The 15,829-nt window shown below is 34.5% G+C and overlaps 2 protein-coding genes across 2 annotated transcripts in view; one reads left to right on the top strand and one right to left on the bottom strand.

Annotated features, from left to right (window-relative positions):
* Positions 1–6,854, bottom strand: part of LOC129940284 (cAMP-dependent protein kinase catalytic subunit 1) — a 44,207-nt gene extending 37,353 nt beyond the window's left edge. Inside the window, exons 1-2 of the mRNA XM_056048572.1 lie at positions 6,474–6,854; positions 3,072–6,349 (exon numbers count right to left, since the gene is read on the bottom strand). Of these exons, the coding sequence (XP_055904547.1) occupies positions 3,900–4,967 (1,068 nt within the window). The 5' untranslated portion in view covers positions 4,968–6,349; positions 6,474–6,854 and the 3' untranslated portion in view covers positions 3,072–3,899. The remainder of the gene's footprint in view (positions 1–3,071; positions 6,350–6,473) is intronic.
* A 3,265-nt stretch (positions 6,855–10,119) lies between these two features.
* LOC129939657 (NHP2-like protein 1 homolog) lies at positions 10,120–10,828 on the top strand. Its single transcript, XM_056047757.1, has 2 exons — positions 10,120–10,279; positions 10,350–10,828. The coding sequence occupies exons 1-2, from the start codon at positions 10,277–10,279 to the stop codon at positions 10,728–10,730; spliced, it is 384 nt and encodes a 127-aa protein (XP_055903732.1). The 5' UTR covers positions 10,120–10,276; the 3' UTR covers positions 10,731–10,828.
* The last annotated feature ends 5,001 nt before the right edge of the window (positions 10,829–15,829 follow it).

Here is a 15,829-nt window from a genome sequence, read left to right on the forward strand (position 1 = left end):
GCAAGTGCCATTTATGGATAATGGCAGGGGGGTATATTTCGCTTTAACGATACAAGACAGCATTGCGTTTTCGAAGCATTAAATTCCACGCGGTTTCTTATTCCCCATTGTACAATGCTGTTTAGGTCGGAATTTAATGAGCTTATCATATTTTGTCGTTGCAGTTCCACATCCGAAGAAGAGGGGTGTGAATCTGAAAACGAATATGAAAAGCTAAGAGTACTATCGGCAGCGAAACAATGTATTGGATTAGATGTTGCAGACAGGAGATCATTAATAAAAATGAGAGAGAGTGTTGGAGATAGAACAGAGCCCTGGGGCACACCAGCATTTATTTTGTGGTTTTCAGACTTGAATCCATCCAATACAACTTGTATTGAACGATTCGAAACGTAATTACTAATCCAATGAAAGAGGGATTCATGCAAACCGAAAGCACGCATTTTAGATAAGAGAGCCTGATGCCAAACCCTATCAAATGCTTTTGAAATATCTAGTGCAATAATCTTACTTTCTCCAAAACTATGTAAAGATTTGTTCCACTGTTCGGTGAGATGAACCATGAGATCACCAGTGGACCTATTGCTACGAAAGCCATACTGTCGGTCATTAAGAAGCTTCCGTTCTTCAAGATATTTCTTGAGCTGATAATTAATCGGGCTTTTGTTATTTGATCCTTGATAAAATGTTGCAACTATCAGCTTAACAATAATTATACCTTTTTCATTGAGTTTAATCACATTTTTATGGAAACATTTAATAGAGAAATAGGTACATATGTACATAGGCATAGATATTGATTTTTTGTATAAACTTACATACCTACATATGAATGTATGTATGTATGTACATATACAGGTTAAGAAATACTTTCAGGGTGGTAAGAAAAATGTTTGAAGAAAGTATGTCAGTGCCATGGTAATGTCATCCAAACACCTTTTTCTATTTTCTATTCGATTATTATTAGATTCATGAGGGTTTTTTAACAGCATTAAATTCTACTTTCAATTTAGTGGGAAGGATTCTTTAGTAAAATTACTTAAGTTTACTATTGTGTTTTTAAGGAAATTAAGTTGATCAGTTCAAATTTACAGTATTATTTATCCAAATAAATTTAAGTTAACGCAAAGTTTTTTGTATATTTTAAGACTAAAGTCTTTTTTCCTAACGCAATTCCATAGTTTTCTTCAATTTTGAAATGTTAGTGGTACTCGTAACTTGACGAAAAACTTTACCATCTCTATTAATTGCTGTAGTTAAGAAACATCAGGACAAATTTATAATAAATAACATCAATTCAACAAATCTTCAATACCAATTCTTTGAAGTTAGGTAAATAATTGATTTTAGGTTTTTATTTGTGTAACAGTCTAACTAACAACTTGAGTTTAAAACAACTGCTCAATATCGTAGTATTAATTTAGTTTTTAGACAAATTTTGTTTTCATATCAACGTCTTCAATTTGTTGAGTCTGTGTGACCAGTTTCTGACTTAATTCATTTTTACCTAAAGTCAAACAATTTTCATATTTAAAAAATAGATAACAAAAACAGGAAAAGAGAACAAAAATCAAGACATATTCTAGTAAATAAGGTTTCAGCAATGTCAGCTTTTTGGTGTCAGGAACAGAATTACCCGACAAAATGTTTAATTTAAATGTTTAAACTTCAAGTTGAAAACTTCAAGCTGAAAACTTGGATTTCTAAAAGTTCAGAGATCAATCAACCGAAGCATTACATTTTTAAACTTGAACACAAAAATACTATTAAAAGAATTATATTTTCCGTTATTTAAACTTACGATCTGTTTAAAGCGAGCTTTGTTTCAGTTGCTCAAGTCACCTTTTGCGCCCAAATGTGGTACATAAATGCATCTGATATAATAATAATAGGTATATTTTTATTCTTTTTATCCTATAGTTGTCTCAGTATTTGGCATTTCAATTTACTTGATTTATGATCAGTTTGTTTTTGACACTTCACAATGAATAGCCTTATGCTAAGTATACAGGATTATAAGATATTCACATATTGGTCGAACTGTCAAAAGTCTTCCAATAGTATCCAATTAGGTGACAATTGATAATTTTCTATCAAATGCAAATTGTCCTTTTATACGGTTAATTTATTTTATCCAAATATTAGAAGATGTTTTGGTAGAAAATCGGGTGACAATTGCCGATAATTTTGTATCTTTCATATAATATTTGTCTGCTTACACGATTGGTAGACTCATTTCATTATTTTGCCAAACGGTTACTTCATATTTCTTTCTCTTTTGTTGTTTCCTGTCAATTTATGTTTGTTTTTTGGAAAGAAAATCATACAATATCCAATTAGTAAAAAACCGTCCAAATATTTAAAATACTAAAAATTGTGTGCTTAGACGAATACAATCGATTGAAAGATGTCGACCAAGTTTTTAATATAAAATTTACCGACGATTGTCACTTTTGACAGATAAAATTGGGTGTTCACATGGTTGATAGAAAATTGGGTAATATTTGTATATTACTCCAAAACCAATTGTGCAAATATATGACGAAAATAATAGTAGAATCAATTTATTAAAGATCAGTTTAGATGTGCGCATTATCTCGCTTCGGTGCCTTTGGCGTGGGCGAGATAAGTCCAAGACAATTGAAGCTTTGGAAGAAAATGTTCGGCGCGTTATTGCTGATATGCGGCATAAAAATTTGTCGAAAACATTCACACATAGGTTAGGTCGAATCCGAACGCCAAATTGAGAAAGCACTTTTCATTACGTGAATTTGCAATTCTCATTTTTTTGTATATTGATTGTGGTAGGTTATCCATAAAACTATTTATTTAATAACTGATAATTTTTAAGCAAGACCGCTTGGTTTAGGAAAAGTCAAAATAACAACCAAAGTTTTAAAATACAGCTCTAAAAAAAACCACCCTTTATAATTTTTACATTTAAAAATGTTTTACAAAAATCAGTTTTGAAATTTTCTTTTATGGGCTTAAAAATGGAGGGTATTAATTAATAAAAATAAAAATTATAAAATAAAATAATGAATAAAGTAATAAATAAATAATTAACTTACTTTGCTCTTGTTGTTGTATAATTTGTTGTTTATTTTTGTATTTATTTATATATTGCTGCTGCTGCTGTTGTTGGTTTGCTGAGGATTATTTTTTTTTAATTTTTGGTGTTTTAAATCGATAAAAACAAATAAAATAATAATTGGCTGGTTTAATAATTATTTATTTCTTTATCTCTCGCTCTCTCTCTCTCTCTTTCTCTCGCTGAATAACTGTCTTTGTTTTCTCTCTCTTTCTTTCTTACTCAGTTGATATCAAAAAACACAGATGAGATTTTTTTTAAATGAAAATTTGTTTCTTAATTTTGTTTGTTTTAATATTTAAATATTTTATTTTGTTTTTGGAAGTGATGATTTTTGAAATATTGTGATCAATAATAAATGTGTTTTTTTTTGTTTGTTTCTTTACTAAGAATTGGGAACAGGGCAGACCAGAAGATCAGGAGATCGACCAAGACGACAGGCGATGATTTAGGTACGATACGATGATGATTGTGATGCTCCTCTCTCCTCTTCTCTCTTTCTCCTTCAGCACTGCTCTGGTGCTACAGTTCAATTTGTTTGTTTTTTGTTATTCTCTCTCTTTTATTTTGCTGCTTAAACACACAATTTTTTTGTTTTTTGTTTAATTTAAATTTAGTTTTATAGTAAAGTTTACTGATTAAATGATAACAACAACAACTCTTTTTCTGACAATTTGTTTATCTTATTTTTATATAATATATAAATATAATTTACTGAATGACTTTTTTGTGTGTGGTTTTTGTTTAGTTAATTGAATTTTCTTTCTTAGGTGAGAGTAGAAAAATCTTTGTTTTTTTTATGTTTTGTTTAAAATTCAGCAAACTCCTTGGCGCATTTCTCAGTACTACTAATCCGCAGCACCTCTTCTTCGTAATCATCAAAATTACTAGTGTCACCTGGTCCCTTACACTTGGGTATAAATGGCGCTTCGATCTTTTTCTGGAATATGGCAATCCAATCTGTGGAAGCGAACCATTTCTGATTCTTGATATCATTGACACCCGCTTTCAGATTGCCATAGCGTTTGGTAAGATCGACTTGCAGTAGATTACGTAGCAAGTCCTTCAAATCGGAACCGAAGTGCGACGGGAAACGAACCTTGCCCGATACGATCTTCTCGTAAATTTGAATTGGCTGATCGGCAAAGAACGGAGGATAGCCGGCTGCCATTTCATAGACCAACACGCCCAACGCCCACCAATCGACGGCCTTGTTATAGCCCTTGGATAGGATGATTTCCGGGGCTAGGTATTCGGGTGTGCCGCATAGAGTCCATGTGCGGCCCTTGACGCGCTTAGCAAAGCCAAAGTCCGTCACTTTCAGATAACCCTGCGAGTCTATCAGCAAATTTTCGGGCTTAAGATCGCGATAAATCAAATCCAGATAGTGGAGATACTCGAAAGCCAGAACAATTTGTGCGGCATAGAAACGCGAATGCGGTTCCGAGAAGCGACCCACTTTGCGCAAATGCGAGAACATCTCCCCGCCGGGTACGTATTCGAGCACCATGTACAAATTCGAATTGTCTTTGAAGTGATATCGCAGGCTAACCAGAAATGGAAAGGATATTGCTTGTAGAATGCGTTTCTCATTGAGAGTATGCTCGACCTGCTTCAGTTTGACGACTTTCTGCTTGTCGAGGATCTTCATGGCGTAATAGTCTTTAGTTGGTTTGTGCTGAACGATCATCACACGACCAAATGACCCAGTTCCTAGGGTTTTGATGCGCTCGAAATCATCGAGAGCGGCGGTGTTGGTCGGATTGCGGCGCCATTTATCCTCGAATTCCTCTTTGGCTTGCTCGAGGAATTCTTTGACAGTTTCGGCAGCATCGACTTTTTTATTCGACGAGGATGTTGTTGCGTTGTTGCCCATTTTAGATGAAGCTGCGTTAGCGGCAACGGTGTTGGAAGAGGAGGACGGCGATGATGTTAAAGGAATTAGCGAGGACAATTGCCTTTTAATATTTTCCTTAGATAATGATCTTGTTGTTGCTGTTGTTGTCTGATTAGGTCCGCTTGATCCTGCTCCTGCTCCTGCTCCTATCACCGATGCCGAAGTAGTGGATGATGGTGAAATGGAAGTGGATTGTGATGGTGATTGATGATGATGGTGATGTTTATTTTGTGGATGGTTTGTTGTTGGTGAAGATGCTGATGTTGCTCCTGATGTTAATTGAGCAGCTGCTGCTCCCAACGACGACGACGACAACGACGACAACGGCGGATGCGAGGAGGGATCTTCTATCGCGACGACGTTGTTATCCTTTATAGAGTCCAGGGTGTTAGAAGATTTTTTATTTTTTTGTTTTTTCAAAAATTGAAATATCGCTTTCGCAATTTTGACAGATTTTAAATTTACCGATTGTCAAAAAAAATATCTATTTTCTATGACAGATTAAAGGTTTACCAAAAACACACCAAGTAATCTCTTTGTCTCTTTTTTTCTTTCGCTTTTAATAACAAACTGACAAAATGGGTGGAGTGGAGATTTGACAAATAACTTTGTCAAACTATTTTCACTAACGGTTATGGTAACGACGGAACACACTGAACGAATGCTTTCGGACACCACTGTATGGTTAGTGAGGTTAGTTTTGTTTTTTTTTTTTTGTTATGAAAAGTGAGTTAATGAGGTGAATGAGCGAGTGGTGATGGAAGTGAGTTTCTTTTAGTTTGTTTTCAGAGGAGTTAGTAGATTTTCTTAATTTATCACACAAAATGAACACAATTTTTATATTATTTGGATGATTTCGTAATCACTTTTAATTTATTTTCTTCTTATAGGTATTGCACGTCAGTTGAAAAAAAAAGAAAAAACTGTAGTGTATCGGCGACTAGAAAAGCGACTACTACAAAGCGACGACGACGACAACGACGACGAACGGTGGTGTGGAATTCGAATTATTTTGTTTTTCTTTTTTCTTTATATCTTTTCTTTTCTTTATTATTTAGGGATAGAAACGAAGAAAATTAAGCAACAACAACGAAAAATGAAATAAAACAAAAAGAAAAAATAAGAAATAAATCTATCAGAATTTTGCACTTTTATGGGGTTGTTGTGGCACAAGTGTGGTGTCGGTTTGGTCGGTGCTCCGTGCTCCGTGTTCGGTGCTCGGTATCGGTGGTGAATAGAAGTGAGTAGAAGGAAGGCGGCAGCAAGTAGATGGATGGCGAAAAAAAATCAATCGTTTTGCACTTCTTCTCTATCTCTCTACAACGCAGCACCAAACGGGGGGACAGAATTTTCCTTTTTCACTATCATTTAGGTACAATAAGAAGAAAAAAACGGAAAAAATTAAATGAAAAACTACACAGAAATCACAGGAGGTTTTCCTTGATTTTTCTATCGAAAACTTTTTTTATATTTTTTAATGCTCACAATTATAATAACTTTTCTTTTTATTCTTTTGCGACGACTTTTTTTCGTTCGTTTTTTTCTTTCGTTCGTTCTACGAATGCGTTGCTCCTGAGGTCAGTGGTACATAATTTTCTTTCGATTCGTTTTTCTTTTGACAATTTTTAATATTTTCCGTCGTCGATTGTTTCTTGTGTTTTCTTATTTCACTGAACTTTCGCGACGATTTAGGGTTTTTGTTAGTCTTTTCTTGTCACTTTAAACGAAACATAAGTTGGATTTTTGCTAAATTCTTTTTTTATTTGCAAAGAGAAGAAAAATGTTCTATTATTTTTTTATTTCAATGCACCCGCATCCGTACGACCGAGCTACTTTGCAAAATGGCGATGGCGAATTCGTGAGGAAAATTTTTGCTACTGCTAGTGGATGAAAAGAGAGGAATATTAGTTTTTGGTATGTATACATATGAGGGGGTTGGTACACCTGTTATGTGAATGTGTTTTTTGTTTGACAAGGTGGTAATAGCTTGAGATGTAGGTGGTGTTGCAGGTGGTTGCGAGAAATTTTGCATTCAGGGACAAGTCTTTTATTTTGAAACGTTGAACTGCGAATTTACTTGTACGTCGGATTTTGTTAAACGAACTATCATTGGTTTTCATTGAAACCAATCTTTGGATTTTTTTTGGCAGGTTGTTTATAGCGATCATTAAAAATGTCTTTCATGAAAAAAAAATTCCTGACTCAAATTCACCGAGCAAATTTTAAGGACAGAAATCTGTCATTGGAATTGTGTAAAACTGGAACACAAATCAGTATAATGATTCGTTTCACTTTTGAACATAAGAGTATCAGCTATTTAGGAAAATGATTTTCGGTCCGGAAAATAGAAGAATATATTTAAGCAAAAATTTTTTTTTATAATTTCCGATCGATCAGTATAAAATTTTCATTTCTAATCAAAAAGAAATGCAGTATAACATCCATTCCAAAACTTATCCGGACTAATTTTAATGATAGCTATGACTGGTCCCATATGATCAAATGAATTAATTTGAATAGCTAAACTAACTAATAACTTCACTACAAAGCGAGCCCAAAGTTCGATGTAACACTTTAGATTGCCTCATAAGAGGCCATTGCTTCTATTCAATATGTCAAAGTCAGCACGACCAAATGCGTGATTGTGATTTTGCTATGAGGACCAATTTGTGTCTAAAAGTGAAGTAACAGTGAAACTAATGGATGGTAGTACCTTAAAGGCCAATTTTGAATGTTAACAACATTTTCTGCATTTCTATTCACATTTCCCAGTTTCACACTTCCTTAATTTGACCCTAGGAAAGTTACAAAATCGAGCTTATCATGAAAACGGGCACAAAGTACATATAGTGCACTACTTAATCGGAAAAACCGTGATTTTCGTAAAGCCAATGTACCCACAAAGAGTGACTGTTTAGTGTGGTAAATGGGCTGATGGCATGATAGGGCTGTATTTTTTTAAAAAATGAGTGGTGTTTACTATGGCTTTTTATGGCCTGAATTAGAAGTTATGGATGTGGATTATATGTCGCTTCAACTTCAAAAAAATGTGCCACTTACCTTACATTTAACCAAACAATGGCTCTTACAAATGGTGGTAATGATGTCAATTGCCAAGATCACGTGATATGACACCGTTGGACTTCTTTCTTTGGGGTTGTTTTATTTTATAGACAAGCAACATAAGATAATTCAGCACATTTACGGCAAAAAACCTCAGTTATGCCTCAGTGTTATCAAAAATTTGGACCACCGGATGCATGTGTGCCACCAAGGTTGCGGTGGCCGTTTGGCCGATATTTTGTTACATACGTAACTGAACCATACCAACATTATAATAATAAAAAGAAATGACAGTTATTTCCTATATACAATTTTTGTTTTATTCAAAACATTAAAATGTAACTACTCTTTGCTTTTAACCGAAAATGCAGACAAAATTCACCAAACCTGGGTTATAGAAATGTATGTGCCAAGTATAACTTATCGGTTGGATGAAGTACCCTCTAGCACAGGTGACCGATTTTTAACAGTATTAACTTTGGGTGTCCATTGAACATTTCCGATGGCAGGACTATAGGCCTATCCAATAGACCATGATCCGGTCATCGCAATTTGGATTATTCAAGCGGATCAAAATCCAGTCATCAAATTTGACGTTGTGTTGTTTGTAGTGGTGATGGTTCATTTTCCAAAGTCGTTTTGAAATTAAAATTGGCATTTTTTTGATATATTTTGTTTGAAATTTAATTTTGTAAAAAACCCAATAACTACCGACATTTAGTGTCGAAAAAAAAGTAAACAACAAATTAACAATTTCTAATGTCAAATATGCCATATGAGGTTGCTCATGGCAAGACATAATATAATCAGTCAAAAAAAAAAACAATGGCTTGCGAATAATATTGCAGAAGAGAAGATGGATTGGATTTTACTCTTGTGGAGCCTCAGGTTAAGTGTCTTGTAAGAAGATAATAATTTTTTTTTTACCGAGCAATTACTTTCTAATTGTTACTCAATACATGCATTTCTGAGAAACATGGATATGCAAAGCATTTCAAATTGAAGAGGATTTAACTATAATGTAATTTATATGGTGCGTACTTCAGGGGGCTTACATTATAATATGATTGACGAATATGGTTTTATGAATATTTGTCGGATTGAAACCATTAGTGTTCTCCTTACATTCGTTTCCATTATTTCAAATGACCAAAATGAACCTAATAGGAATATTATTGAAATTTATAGACAATGTTATTTACAATTTCATAATATTGATTTGAAATTTCGTGGTTCACGAAAAACCGTATATTTCAGTAGATAAAGCTTTGGGCAAAGTGTAGCGATATTCGGTGGTAATCAATCAAAAAATACTTTGAGCTCAATTAAGAGAAAAAAAACACAGAGAGTCTAGAGTGGGTACGTTACAAAAACAGCACAGTTTTTATTTAAAAAACATTAATACCAAATAAGGTTTTTACAAAGAATATAATAATGATGCCAAAATAACAATCAGAATAAAAAAACAAATCGAAATAAAGGCACTGTACTATTTTCGTGATGGCCATCTCATATCGCTTCGTCTTATTAAAAATAAGTTTTAATTTTAAAAGTGATGTTTGTTTACATTTGATCATTTTTAGCTGTCCATATCTTGTACGTCAACGCATAGAATTCGAATAATAAGAACAATAAACAGAGTGAGATATGTATTTTGTGAATTGATAAAAATTGTTTTAAAACGTCAGACAAAAAACCGGCACCCTGTTTTTATTTCTATTTTGGCCCCATTTAAAAAAAATATATATAAAAATTTTTCAATGAGCTTTGACATTAGAACTGACAGATGGAAATGTACCTATTTGCATAAAACTCTTTGACTATCAGGGAAAAATTAAGTTTGAACCGTCAAAAAATCTGGAAAAGAGTTAAGCTGGGGATAGGCTGATCTGTTTAGAATGAGGACAGATTTATAATACAAATTGTATTCCTGTGTAGAGTATTTGTATTAAAAAAAAATAAGTTTAAGTTATAAAAATGAAAATATTGTCTGTACTCTTTCATTGTTCACCCGTTTATTACTTCTCTCTGAACGCAATCCAATCCATCAAACACGTGTTTTTTTGACATTTCTATCTGTCAAATCAAAAAAAACACGCGCCCGCTAAACGTTTAGAAAAGTTATTATTTTATTTTACTGCCCTCAGTGAAGCACCTAGCCGAGAGGTTGCATTAAAAGTTTTCATTTAATTAAACAAACAACTATCCAAAAAAAATCATTCATCATGGTAAATATTTAAAAGTCTTTGTAGCATTTCACCAATTTATTTTTACTCTCCTTTTCTTTACAAATTCTAGACCGAAGAAGTTAATCCAAAGGCGTTCCCACTTGCTGACGCACAATTGACCAGCAAGATTATGAACCTTTTGCAGCAGGCTCTTAACTACAATCAACTACGTAAAGGTGCCAATGAAGCTACCAAAACTCTGAATCGTGGATTAGCTGATATTATTGTTATGGCTGCTGATGCGGAGCCCATTGAAATTCTATTGCATTTGCCATTGTTGTGCGAAGACAAGAACGTTCCGTATGTGTTCGTTCGCTCAAAGCAAGCTCTGGGTAGGGCATGTGGTGTTTCGAGGCCAATTGTCTCGTGTTCGGTGACAACAAACGAAGGGTCTCAATTAAAGTCGCAAATTACTTCGATTCAACAAGAAATCGAAAGGCTTTTAGTTTAAGTAATTCTAAGAGAAGAATGTACAAATTTTCAAACCTTCTAAAAGTTCGTAATAAACGAACAGAATTTTTATTTTTTTAAATAAATGGAATAACAAAATTAATGACTTTTATTAAAGAAAAATTGAAGGAGCGAATTTTTTTTCAAAGTAGGTACTATGAACTTATATTTAGAATAGGATTTCTTGGTTGCAAGCTTGTTAATTATCTTGGGAGTCTGCACTAATATGATCATCACTTTACACTAAATGAACTTGGAAACATGTCAAAGTTCTGATATTTTGTAGGCATATAACGAATATTGAACACTTAAAAAACGAGAAAAATTATGACGTTTGAATCTTAATGTTTTCCAAAAAGTTTAAATATCAGATTTGTAATATAGACTATGCCTTATGAGGAAGGAATGAAAAGTTTCGGACGAAACAATGATAAATTGGGAGTTGGGACAGTTCAATTTATAGTTTGTGGATTTTCATTATAACAATTGCAAAGGTGACGGCGTGTTTTTAGTGAAACGGGCTTTTGTTTTGAACTCCGAGTTAAGATTGGTTGATCGTTAAATAAATTTTAAACCACCACTTTTGCACAACGACGATTTAATATGCAAGTAAGACATAGTACAATGAGAAATTGTAGTACCCGTGGCATGATGGTCAGTGCGTTGGACTGTCATGCGAGAGGTCTTGGGTTCGATTTCTGCCTGTGCCACCTAAAGTTTTATTCACGGGTACGGCCTCTTGCGAGCAATTGACAAATTCTCCAAGAGTAAATCTTGTCATGAAAAAGTGCTTTCTCAAATTAGCGGTTCGGATTCGGCATATAAACCTTCATCCCTGCAATTACTCGAACACAGGATTGGTTGAGAGTTGTAAGTCACTAGGCCCTGGTTCACCACGGACTGTTGCGCCACAAAATTTATTTAATTTATTTTTACAATGAGAAATTACCAAAAAAAAAACTATGAGCAGTAGTCTAGTTTTTATATTTGGAAATTGATGAAATTGAACTTTGTTTAGAATATTTAAAACCATTTTTTTTAAATTGAACGCAATTCAGGCGAGGACTAATTTAAACCTGACAAAATGGACAGTTTCAAAGAGGATACAGTTAGATACTTTTAAGGTAGTAGCGATATATTGGATTTTTTCAAGATTAAAAAGAAATCGAAAACATTCATATGCTAAGGACTACACAAAACAACCACGTAATTTAATATGTTGAAATAAATTTAAATCAAGTTCATGTGAATCTATCACAGCCATAGTGTGTCAAAGTTTCCAACGTCCAAATGTACCCATCCTAACTGAAACAACCTCAAATCCCATTCAAGGTGAACTCTCTTCAATTTGCTATCGGTGAATACATGTGAGTGGTGGAAAAATGGCAAAATGTCAGATTGCATTACAAGAACTAATAATGGAGATAATAATAAGATAAGATAATAATGGTTGGATTCTCGTTTCGTTCTCCAAACAGTACAGACGTCTGAATTTTTGTTCTATCTAAATTTTATTGAATATATAAAAAAAATTAATTAAATTTTTTACTCACAATGGAGGAAAGTGAGTTTCGTCCTCCCGATGAGCCTAAAGAACCACCAGATAAACGTTCTTTTGCGGATAAAATTAAATTACCTTAAAAAATGTTATCTGAGGCAGACAAACAAAAAATCATTGCTGCCGCTACCCAAGAATGGAATTCACCAATAAATTCCCATATACAGTCCATAAGTGAGAGCGAGATGGATACTGATGCGACTAACAACTTGCTTGATGGCAGACAACATGCACCAATTAATAATTGTGTAATTATTGGACACGACTCATTGAATTTAAATGTTCCTAGTAAAATGAGCGCTGAATTAGGCAGTGCTGAAGTTCTCAAGAATCTTCTTGCTGGTGATAAGGAAAAGTTTACGATGGTAATGGCAAGAAAAAGGCGACAACATGCACCCATTGTTGACACAAAAAGGGTTGCAAGGGAAGTTGTTAACAACCACAATCGTTTTTCACCTTTCAATGTGATTGAAGACGAGGAAGACTCGCCAAAAGAAACCACTAACAATGTGGGCTCTAGCAACAGCAGCTCTAACATCTTCAAAGGTAACAGCTCCAACTCCAGCAACATCAACCGAGGCGGTCACGGAAGCAGTAATATCCCAACAGCAGACTCGAACTCAACTCCAGCAAGATCAGAAGTATGGAATTTTATGGGTGAGTTTAATTACAATCAAAATGACGTTAAATTTATTGCAAATGGTTTCGGTAAACTTAAAATTATAGTTAGAAGTGTTGAGTTGCATAGCCTCTTTTTAGAAGAATTTAAAAAAAATGGTATTGAAGCTTTTTCCTTCACACCTAAACAGCTTAAGAAATATAATGCCATTTTGAAAGGCATTTCAAATGATTTTTCATCTGAAGAAATTCAGAAAGAATTTAACAAGCTGGACCCTTCGTTGAGGGTGGTTGTTAAGAAATTTGAGACCAAATGGTCTAAGCAGAACGACATTCCACTTGACCTTTTCCTTTGCGTTCTAGAGGACAGAGACAGCTTATTAAAAATCAAAAAAAATAATTTCTTGCTTAGACATAGAATCAAATGGGATTCTGTCAAAAACTCGGACACGAAACAATGCTACCGTTGTCAAAGGTACGGCCATGTGGCACTGTACTGTAGTTTCCCGCCCAGATGTGTCAAATGTTTGATTAACCATGAGCCCGGCCAGTGCAAACTTGGTCCAAAAACGGAAACATCAATCGCTTCATGCGTTAACTGTAAGTCGACGGGTCACCCGGCGAACTTTAAGGGATGCCCCAACTGAATCGCACTATTAAAAAAGAAAGATGCTTTGCTAGCTGAAGCAAAAAATAATAAACATGTTTTCAATCCAATTAACACCCTCCAGAGCAATGTAACCCTCTATGCAGATGCAGTTAGAGGTTACAAAAGAGTTGAACAAACTCCAAAACAGTCGATCCCAATGCCCACGGATCTTTCCAACAATGATGTCTCAGACTTCATGGACGAGTCAGTTCGACTTTTTGGTTTACCAATATCTAACTTCATCTCTAAAATTAGAGGCTTTTGGCCAAACTACAAGAAAATGGATGAATCTCAAAAACCAGGTGCTTACCTGTGTTTTATCGCCTCCCTCTCCCCCATTTCACCATGATTTTCAACCTCATTACCTCCAATGTAAATTCCCTAACTAAAGAAAAAACAATAGAAATTGACCTCTTGTTAAAAGAGACCTCTCCCACAGCGCTTTTAATTCAAGAAACTTGTCTTAAAAAAGACTATGGTAAGTGTCCTTTTAATGACAAATACAATTTAATAAGAAATAATGATGGTCGAGGAACAGGAATTCTTCTCATGAATTCTATTCGTTTCTCTCAAAAATTTTACACCAATAGCTTGATTTCAACTACCATAGCCATAATTCCTCTAAACTCCGCAAACACTTCAAAAACATTGGCACTTGTTTCCATTTACGTCCCTTGTAATGCTGGTTCTTCCCTTCCCTCCGCGCTTGATAATATTGTCAACTCCCTAAATCAATTTGATCACTTCATAATAGGTGGTGATTTTAACTCCCGTCACCCTCTTTGGGGGGACTCGACTACAAACCAGAATGGCTGTCTTCTGGCCAATTGGTTCCAGGACAACCATTTTCTTGATCTAGACTTAATAGTGGCCCCAGGCCCTACCCGTCCTGCATCGGGCTCCCATATCGATTTTTTCTTAATATCTTCCAATCTTAGATCTGACAATAATATTGCTTGCATCACTCTTGATGCCATCTCTGACCACTACTCGGTGTTCATGAGTTTGCAAATGATTCAAGATTCGACTCTCCAAGACTTGCCTAAGACTTTTAACAGTTTTCAAAATACCAATTGGTCGGCTTTTAATCGATCGCTTGAATCTGGTCTTTCAAATTTAAACATCCCAACCAATAAAAACCTTTCCAACTTAGAAATTGACTTTTTCATTGATAGAATCAGTGAAATTGTCTCCGATTGCATCAACCTCCACAGTAAAAAAGTTAATATACATAAAAATTGGTTTAACATCTCTTCATCCACCTTAAATTTATATAAAGTCCGTAAAATCTGGAAACTAAAACTAAAACGAATTTATCACCGCTTTGGAGATCGCAATAATCCGCTTTATACAGAACTATCCGCACGCATAAACTGCCTATCCAAAATAATTAAAGAGCGGGTTCGAATAGAACTAAACGACCAATTTAGAACGAAGTTGAGTAACCTGAAACCTAACTCAAATGTTTTCGAGGTAATAGATCAAATAACTGGGAGAAAGAGAAATCATAACACAAATAACCAGGTGTTATCTTTCCGCAACAATTCGTTTTCCTCCCCTTCCGAAAAAGTAGAAGCATTTGAATTATTTTATTCCGAACTTTTTGCCTTAAAAATCCCCTCAGCTGACCCAGTCACTTCGTTAGAAGTTTCAACTTTCAACTCCTCCTTTTCGATCTGGAACGAAAATCTTAACGTAACAAACTTTTCGCCCTCAAACACATCGGTGGATACCCTTAACGAGTTCCTCATCTCTTCAAACTCTGTCGAAAGCATTATCTCTTCATTAAAAAATAAAAAATCTACTGGCCCTGACAATATTCCAAATTTTGTTCTGCGTAAATCAAAAACCACAATAGCTCCATTTTTAACTCCCATATTCAATAACTGTCTGAACAATTGTTATTTTCCATCGGCTTGGAAAATAGCAAAATTAATTCCAATTAAAAAAAGTAATTGCTCCTACAATGTAGAAAACTTCAGACCCATTTCCCTTCTTTCTAACGTGGGAAAAATTCTTGAAAAAATAATTTATGCAAAATTACTCAACTTCTTCGGTGACTCGGACTTAACACAACAGGTCCAATTTGGCTTCAAAAGAGGCCACTCTACTGAACACGCGCTCCTTTACTTTCAAGACAGAATTTTAAACAATTTACGGTCTAGAAAATGCACCGTGGCCTGTGCACTTGATCTAAAAAAAGCATTTGATTCGGTATGGCATGAAGGGCTTTTATACAAACTTAGTCAGCTAAATTTTCCTCCAATATTTATAA

Source organism: Eupeodes corollae, chromosome 1, assembly GCF_945859685.1.
Source record: "Eupeodes corollae chromosome 1, idEupCoro1.1, whole genome shotgun sequence".
NCBI lineage: Eukaryota > Metazoa > Arthropoda > Insecta > Diptera > Syrphidae > Eupeodes > Eupeodes corollae.